This window comes from Nansenia antarctica (genome assembly GCF_963989245.1).
Source record: "Nansenia antarctica genome assembly, chromosome: 2".
Lineage (NCBI taxonomy): Eukaryota > Metazoa > Chordata > Actinopteri > Argentiniformes > Microstomatidae > Nansenia > Nansenia antarctica.
The window spans coordinates 61,811,712-61,820,845 of NC_137675.1; the positions used below are offsets into that span (position 1 = coordinate 61,811,712).

Here is a 9,134-nt window from a genome sequence, read left to right on the forward strand (position 1 = left end):
TATTTGTGTGGTTTTAGTTTTTGTTGCCTTTCTGAAATGTTGACTTACTGTTTGATCTATGCCTTCTGCCACTGCACTGTAGATAGTTTTACCAGGTCTTGTTTTAGTTTGAAATGTCTTTATTGATCATTAACCTTTTTGTTAAAAACGAATAATTTGACGAATAAAATGTACAAAAGGTCGCATTTTGTTGTATAGGTTTGGAACTGGAAATATGTTTATTATAATGATCTTCCTGGATCATTATAATAAATGATCTTTATTATTATGTAAACCAGCATTATATAAATGACCTTTATTTATGTAAACCAGCTCCTTCCCTTCTTGTGTTTTTTAAAGTGTTTTTTGTTATTTTTTTCTTTCCTAACACCAGGGGAGCCACCCCTCCCAAATTTCGTTGTTTGGTACCTGTACTATAGCAATGACAATAAAGACCATTCATTCATTCATTCATTCATTCATTCATTCATCTGCAGAGCACAATATAAACCTGCTAGAATGAATAGATTGTCTCAGAATGTCTAGCCCCTCCCCTGTGTGAAGGTTTTTCTCAAAAGTTTTTGTTGTTGTGTGAGAGCATCATCCGTCGCATCATCCATCCACATTCTAGTGGAAGGTCTTGTCTTTCAGGCTCCCAACTCGGTCACAAATATGTACCAACTGGATCCCAAACCTGTAGCGATGATCACACACCACTTAATTGTACTGAGGCACAAGGGCACGTAGGGCCAAAGGGGACACTGTCTTAACAAACAGCAGAACCAAAAGTGTGTACATACATAAGCACACCGCCTAGGATCAATATCCATTCATTATTGGTCAGACAGTCCAAATCAGAGCTGGGGTAAGAGAGCCTTTAGTGTCAGTGTTTTACAGTAGGCTACACATCCAACAGAACAATGCAGAAACATGTCAATAGATTCGTTTTCTTCGTTTTAAGAGACAAACATGGCAACGCTTGGAACTTACATTTGAGCTAGTTTGTAATTTTGAAGATGATGTGGTTGGGATATGTATACCGTATGCATCTGAAGTTAGGACATTTTTATAGCCTGTGGATAAGGCCTTAACCCCGGACTGTGCGACTGAATCCTGGACTTCCTGTCAGACCAATGACAGGTGGTGAAGATTGGCTCAAAGATCTCTTCCCCTCTGAACCTCAACACAGGAGGCCCCCAGGGCTGTGTCCCGAGTCCCCTCCTCTACTCCCTGTACACCCAGAAGTGCGTGGCCACACACAGCTCCAACTCTGTGATTAAGTTCGCTGACGACACAACAGTGATTGGCCTGATCACCGACCGCAATGAGACAGCCTACAGTGGAAAGGTCGACACAGGTACAGCAGTGCCTCTTTTACCTCAGGTGGCTGAAAGAGTTTGGCATGGGGTCCAAGATCCTACGGACCTTCTACAGAGGCACAACTGAGAGCATCCTGACTGGATGCATCACTGCCTGGCATGGTAACGGCAAAGCACTGCAGAGGGTGGTGCGGCCAGCCAAGCACATCATTGGATGTGAGCTTCCCTCCATCCAGGACATATACAACAAACGGTGTGTCAGCAAAGCCCAGAAGGTCATCAAAGATCCCAGCCACCTCAAACACAGTCTGTTGAAACTGATGCCGTCCAAAAGACGAAGCCTCTTCCGTAGCCTCAGGGCCAAAACCCAGAGGCTAACCAACAGCTACTTCCCCCAGGCGATCAAGCTTATAAACAAGCCTACTGAGGACAAATTACTATTTATCCCCAAGCACTCCCCATGTACACGGACTACCTACCCTTAAGCACACAGTCACTTTACTCAATACTACCTCTTACACCCACTGCCACCGAGTGCAATACTCGTGCTATTTCTATCATTTGTATTTTCTTTTACTACTTGTGTTGCTCGATGAGTCTCTTGTCTCACTCTTAACTATTGCCACATTATTTATCTTGCTTTATTGCCTTATTTGTCATTAAAACTACCACCACTTCATTTCTCTTGTTGCTCCAATGTTGAGGAACTAAAGCCTAAGAATGTTACTCTCTTCGACTTGTATAATGGGATGTAAACAGTAAACTTGAAACTTGAAACTAAGGTTAAGCAATTATTTGTAGAAGAAAAAGAATAAGAAAAGCCAGACAATTTAGTCTGAGGTTATAACAGACCACCTATTACTCTGTGCAGTTCTTCATTAAAGTCAAGTTTTTTGACTATTTTCAACAGCTTTGTTGAAAACACAATTCTGATTGGCTGAAGAGGCATTCTAGAAAATATTAGTTTTTTCCCAATAACCCTACATTTACAAATGATAACCGTAAAAAGTAGTACCATGTCAATGTTAATACGCTTTTCAATAACACACGGCTAAACGCTCCAGCTGTGCTGTTATTTTGAATACTTGCTTTTACCTGCTTTTACCTTTGATAAGACAATTGATCATTTACTTTTTCTCAACAAATACAGTGTAAAAAAAGTATTTGAAAAGTTACTTATTGATTTGGAACTGGAAGGTTATTATAATGATCTGTAGAGCACTGGGTATAAACCTACCTGAGTGAGAAGATTGGTCTCAGAATGCTTAGCTCCTCCTCTGAGGCTGTCCCTCCTGTATAAAAAGTGAATTAAAAAAGTGAACCTCATAGTGCAGGTCTTTCTCTGGGGTTTATTGTTGTGTAAGGACACAACAAGAACCATGGCTCTAGTGGAAGGTCTTCTCCTCCTGGCTCCCAGCTCAGTCACACTGCTGGGGGTTGTACTGTTTCTGCTGGTACTCTACCTCCTCTCCTCCAGTTCCAGCTCTCAGGAACAGGGGAAGGAGCCTCCAGGACCCAGGCCACTGCCCCTGCTTGGTAACATCCTCCTGCTGGATCTCAAGAGGCCCCACAGGACTCTCTGTGAGGTGAGAGAAATTGTGAAGGCTGTTTGTAGAGGAAGTTTCTCTGTTGATGTTTTCATTGTACATTTTCAGTTGATTAGTGTTATTTATGTTAGATCATCACTTTGTATCCTTCTCCCTTCCCTTCAAATCCACCCCTTCCCAGTTAGTCTCTACCCACACTGTAGCTTCTCGTCGCAACGTACATACCCTCTCCCCCACCGCTCTCTCTTCCTCTGTCTTATCCTCCCTACCCTCTGTTGAATCCTTCTTGCTTCTATCCACCGATTCAGCATCCCTCAGCAACCCTCCTGTCCGCTCTCTCCTCATTTTTCAACTCCCTCTGTCCACTGATCTTGAAGCCAGCATGATCCTCCCCATGCATTCCGTGGCTCTCTGAAACTCTACATTACGTTTGTAGAATAGAGCTCAGGGCAGCTGAGAGGAAATGGAGAAAAATCTGCCTCCCTGATGACCTAAACTTTTATCACTCTCTCCTCTTCAACTACGCCTCCTCTGCATCAGCTGCTAAAGCGTCCTACTGCCACTCCAAAATACAATCCTCTGCCTCTAATCCTAGGACATTTTTCTCCACATTTTCCACACTCCTCACTTTTTGAATGATTGCCAAACCTTATTTACATCATGCAAGTGATTAATGTCAATGGCAGGTGAACAATAAACACAATAATACAACTATAGAATAATCAACTTCATAATGCCATTCACACACATTTTTCTGAAATAAAAGAAAATGATATGTCATTACAGTAACTCTGACCCATGGTCTCGTTTTATGTTCAACAGCTGTCCAAGAAATATGGGTCAGTGTTCACAATTCACTTTGGACCCAACAAAGTAGTCGTCCTGGCAGGATACAAGACTGTCAAGCAGGCACTGGTCAACCATGCTGAGGAGTTTGGGGACAGAGAGATCCTCCCTGTGTTCTATGACCTAAACGAAGGGCATGGTAAGGAAAACTTAATGGTGCTCTGGTTTACCATTGCATTCTTATCAATGGTCTGTCCTGGCTTATTCTATAGTATAAACAACCAGCCCTAGTCTTTGCCTAATATGTTAGATATGAAGAAGAAACTAAACTGTATATAAAAGGAGAGATGAACCTGCAAATCCTATAAGTAAAAAATTACAATTGTGCGTATTTACTGTAGCTCATCAATTTGTGCCCAACCCCCCCCCCCCCCCCCCCCACACACACACACACAACTTAAGTGTTTCTGAAATTACTTCTGTAGGTATTCTGTTTTCCAATGGAGACTCATGGAAAGAGATGAGGCTCTTTGCCCTGACAAATCTGAGGGACTTTGGGATGGGAAAGAAAGGGAGTGAGGACATGATCAAAGAAGAGATTCAATACCTGATTGAAGTGTTTGAGAAACATGAGGGTAAGAGACATGCAGAAAAAAGTTACAGTAAATTAATATACTGTATTCACAGTTTGATTCATTTATTTTCTGTTGTTGCCGTTTAATTTTAGGTAAAGCCTTTGACACAACTGAGCCAGTGAATTACGCTGTCTCCAATATCATCTCAGCTATTGTGTATGGAAGCAGGTTTGAATACAATGACCCACAGTTTACAGCAATGGTGAACAGAGCTAATGACAACATCAGACTTGGAGGTACTCCCTCGATACTGGTAATCTCTCATCATGATGTTGTAATGGAATTATTAAAGTAGTCTAAATACAAATTAGATGAAGGTAGCCTGGTTTCTTCAAATGCATAGAAAATGTATTTAATTGTCTTTTGCCAAAGGAGAACAGTTTACACACATGACAGACCAGGTCTGACAGTCAGACGTCCTCAGAAAAGTGGGGAGGGGGTCACATGCCTCGGGGCCGGATGGCGTCCTGGGACGGGTGCTGAGAGACTGCGCCGACCAGCTGGCCGGGGTTTTCACCAACATCTTTAACCAGTCCCTGTCCCAGGCCACCGTCCCACCCTGCCTGAAAACCTCAACTATCATCCCAGTCCCGAAGAAAAGCACGGTGAGCTGCCTAAACGACTACCGCCCGGTGGCACTCACACCAATCATCATGAAGTGCTTCGAGAAACTAGTCCGGGCCCACATACTCACACGCCTCCCGCCCAACCTGGATCCATACCAGTTCGCCTACAGAGCCCACAGGTCCACAGAGGACGCCATAGCGACGACTCTCCACGCCACTCTATCCCACCTGGAGAGGGGAAACAGCTACGCGAGACTGCTCTTCGTGGACTTCAGCTCCGCCTTTAACACCATCCTTCCAGACAGGCTAGTGACCAAACTACTAGACCTGGGTCTATCACACTCTATATGTGCGTGGATCAAGGACTTCCTGACCAACCGCCCCCAGAGGGTGCGGGTGGGCCCCCACACCTCCACAGCCCTCAGCCTCAGCACTGGGTCACCCCAGGGCTGCGTGCTAAGCCCCATCCTCTACAACCTCTACACCCACGACTTCACCCCCATCCACCCCAGCAACTACATCGTAAAGTTTGCAGACGACACCACCGTGGTGGGATGTATCTCGGGGGGGGACGAGGCGGCGTACAGGGATGAGGTAGAGCAATTGAGCAAGCTGTGCAAGGTAAACAACCTGCTGCTAAACAAGTCAAAGACCCAGGAACTCATCGTAGACTACAGGAGGAAAAAGTCCGAGATCCTGCCCCTGCTCATCGACGGAGAGAGCGTAGAGATGGTCTCAAACCTCCGTTTCCTGGGACACATCATACGGGATGACCTGGCCTGGAAGGACAACACTAAAGGCACCATCAAGAGGGCACAACAGCGGCTATACACCCTGAGATGCCTCAAGAAACAACACAGCAAGCAGGAGATGCTGGTGGCCTTCTACCACGGCGCAGTGGAGAGCATCCTCACCTTCGGCATCTCCAACTGGTACCACAGCTGCACGGCAGCGGAGAGAAACGATCTACAGAGAGTCGTGAGAACAGCACAGGGGATCACCGGCGCCACCCTCCCCTCTCTGAAGGAGCTGTACGAAACACGCTGTCTCAGGAGGGCCTCCAAGATCTCCAAGGACCCGACCCACCCTGGGCACGAACACTTTGTCAAGCTGCCCTCGAACAGGAGGTACAGGACCCCGGCCGCTAGGACAAACAGACTGAAGGACAGCTTCTACCACAGGGCCGTCAAGGCCCTGAACACAGAAAAGGCCTAAGTTCTGGGCCCAGGACAAGTCCGGACGGATTGTAATGGCAGCTAGTGCTGAGGCACAAACATGTACATTTTCAAGCCTGCAAACTGTGACACTTTAAAAGAATGTGAAAAAATACTTTCTTGTGCAATATGGCAACCCTAGTTGACTATCTGTGCAGTATAGTACAGTGGATTGTGTACATAGCCTCTATTGATGTAAACCAGCTCCTTATCTTCTTGTGATTTTATGCATCTATGCTTTTTCCAAAATGTGTTTCTTTTTCCTTTCTTAAACACCAGGGGAGCCTCCCCTCCTAAATTTCGTTGTTTGGTACCTGTACTGTAACAATGACAAATAAAGTCTATCTATCTATCTATCTATCTATCTATCTATCTACATGACGCTAGCTGTGATGCAAATAATGAAGAGGTTATGGGGAGATTGACCCCCACTTTCTCTTAGAGACACAAAGGTGGAAAAGGAAACACAAAGGCCAGGAACTGGTCTGGTCTGGCTTTAGATCGCTTGACCTGAGGAACACAAAGACAGGAACTGGTCTGGTCTGGCTTTAGATCGCTTGACCTGAGGAACACCAAGGCCAGGAACTGCTTTAGATTGCTCGGCCTGGTCATTTAAATGTGTCCGTTGTCTAGCCAATGTCAGGTTTCTAGTAGAGAAACTATCAGGTTGGGGTTGTCAAGTGTGTTAATCTGCCCAGACAGTCTGACTGATAGTCACAAGAATAACAATGACAAAATGTTTATCAGACAAATATTTCCCCTACCAATGTACACTTTGTTCCTCACTTGCAGGGAGGGAATGATAACTGACTTGTGATGATTATAAGGCCTACCAGCAAATAACATTGTATCCATGTGTATCTTTTTGTATGGGGATATAGCTATACAACATGTTCCCAATATTGGGCAAGTTGCTAAATGACAGGAGACGTCTCATGAAGAATAAGGAAGCTAATCAGAATCAAATCAGTGAGTTGATCAGAGGCCTGAAGGAGACTCTGAACCCTCAGATGTGCAGAGGCTTTGTGGACTCATTCCTCTCCCGAAAGCAGAACCTGGAGGTATTATTGCATCGATAAAAAAACAAAAATCATCACTCTAATTTGGGCCTGTGTGATGTATGTATTTGCAATTCCCAGTTGGAATTTAGTTTTTTTTTTCAGCTCACTTATTATCCATGACTAGAGACTAGACACTTTATACAATATACTGTAGCACACTCAACTATGCATATTTTAAACTAGAAAGATTTTGTCTTCTTATCAGATCCTCATACAGTAAACTGTTTTCAACTTTACTGTTGCATTATTATCTGTGTTTTTGTTTGTTCAAGGAATCAGGCAATATGAACTCTCACTATCACAAGGAAAACCTCTTATCTTCTGTGTCCAGCCTGTTTAGTGCTGGAACTGACACTACAGGAACGACCCTGCGTTGGGGACTTCTGCTTATGGCTAAGTATCCCCACATACAGGGTACACACACAAACACACATACACACACACTCACACACACACACACACACACACACACACACACACACACACACACACCTGACAAAACACACCTTTAGACCTGTATAGTGACGTAAGATACAAAGACGATGAAAATTGGCAACTTGTTGATATCAATCGCAGGTCACAGAATGTACGTTTTCACATCCAAGTTAACCTTTCACTGAGGTCTAACAGAACCCCCCCTGTTTCTTCAGACCAGGTCCAAGAAGAGATCAGCAGTGTCATAGGAAGTCGTCAGGTCCTGGTCCAAGACAGGAAGAACCTGCCCTACACTGATGCAGTCATCCATGAGACCCAGAGACTGGCCAATATTGTACCCATGTCTCTCCCCCATGTCACCAGCAAAGATGTGATCTTCCAGGGATACTTCATTAAGAAGGTCAGATAGTTAGGTGGTGTAATATGTTTTCTTTCAGAAAAATCAGCATTTTTAAAAAATTGCTGGTATAACCCTGATTCTGGTGTGGACAACTGGAGTGGACTGTTATAAACGTGCAAAGTGACCTTTTGAACGAATCAGTAGAGGGGTCCCAGCATGCATGATATTAGAACATTTTGAATCACTTTGAAAATACTCTTGTGGGAAATTCCCGGTGCTTATTACTTTGACTCTGAACATAAGATCTCTGTGATTCTCTCTGTGGCCTCCAGGGGACGACTGTGTTTCCTTTACTGACATCCGTCCTGGAAGACAAGAGCGAATGGGAGACCCCCCACACCTTTAACCCTGCTCACTTCCTGGATGAGGAAGGTAGATTCATCAAGAGGGATGCCTTCATGCCCTTCTCTGCAGGTACCTTACCTTGTTCACTACACATTAGTTTGATGTATGAGAATGGATTAGATCAGTTATAGTAGCCTTTCTTATTTCTCATCTCTTTGATGTCTCTCTGTCTGTCTCTCATAGGCCGTAGGGTGTGTCTGGGGGAGGGTCTGGCCAGGATGGAGCTCTTCCTCTTCTTCACCTCCCTCCTGCAACACTTTCGTTTCACTCCTCCACCCGGGGTAACAGAGGAGGAGCTGGACCTCACACCAGCTGTAGGGCTCACCCTCAACCCTTCACCCCATCAGCTGTGTGCTGTCATCCGGGTCTAAACTGTTTGGGCCTGATGTAATATAATATAGACAAACATCTTGAAACATGTCGGTTTTTTTGTTCACAGACAGGTGCAGTGAGAATAATGAATGTGTAAAATGTATTGGTAAGGCTTGCTTTTGATGTTATACTGCACTTTATTTGTGTGGTTTTAGTTTTTGTTGCCTTTCTGAAATGTTGACTTACTGTTTGATCTATGCCTTCTGCCACTGCACTGTAGATAGTTTTACCAGGTCTTGTTTTAGTTTGAAATGTCTTTATTGATCATTAACCTTTTGGTTAAAAACGAATAATTTGACGAATAAAATGTACAAAAGGTCGCATTTTGTTGTATAGGCTTGGAACTGGAAATATGTTTATTATAATGATCTGCAGAGCACAATATAAACCTGCTAGAATGAATAGATTGTCTCAGAATGTCTAGCCCCTCCCCTGAGGTTGTCCCTGAGTGAAGGTTTTTCTCAAAAGTTTTTGT

At 44.2% G+C, this 9,134-nt stretch overlaps 1 protein-coding gene across 1 annotated transcript; it reads left to right on the top strand.

Annotated features, from left to right (window-relative positions):
• Window positions 1-2,677: 2,677 nt before the first annotated feature.
• LOC308149582 (cytochrome P450 2K1-like) lies at window positions 2,678-8,658 on the top strand (the record flags this gene model as incomplete). The annotated part of the gene is made up of 9 exons (XM_080522445.1): window positions 2,678-2,884; window positions 3,668-3,830; window positions 4,117-4,266; window positions 4,359-4,519; window positions 6,928-7,107; window positions 7,380-7,521; window positions 7,758-7,942; window positions 8,215-8,356; window positions 8,471-8,658. The coding sequence occupies 9 exons, from the start codon at window positions 2,678-2,680 to the stop codon at window positions 8,656-8,658; spliced, it is 1,518 nt and encodes a 505-aa protein (XP_080378571.1).
• Window positions 8,659-9,134: the final 476 nt, after the last annotated feature.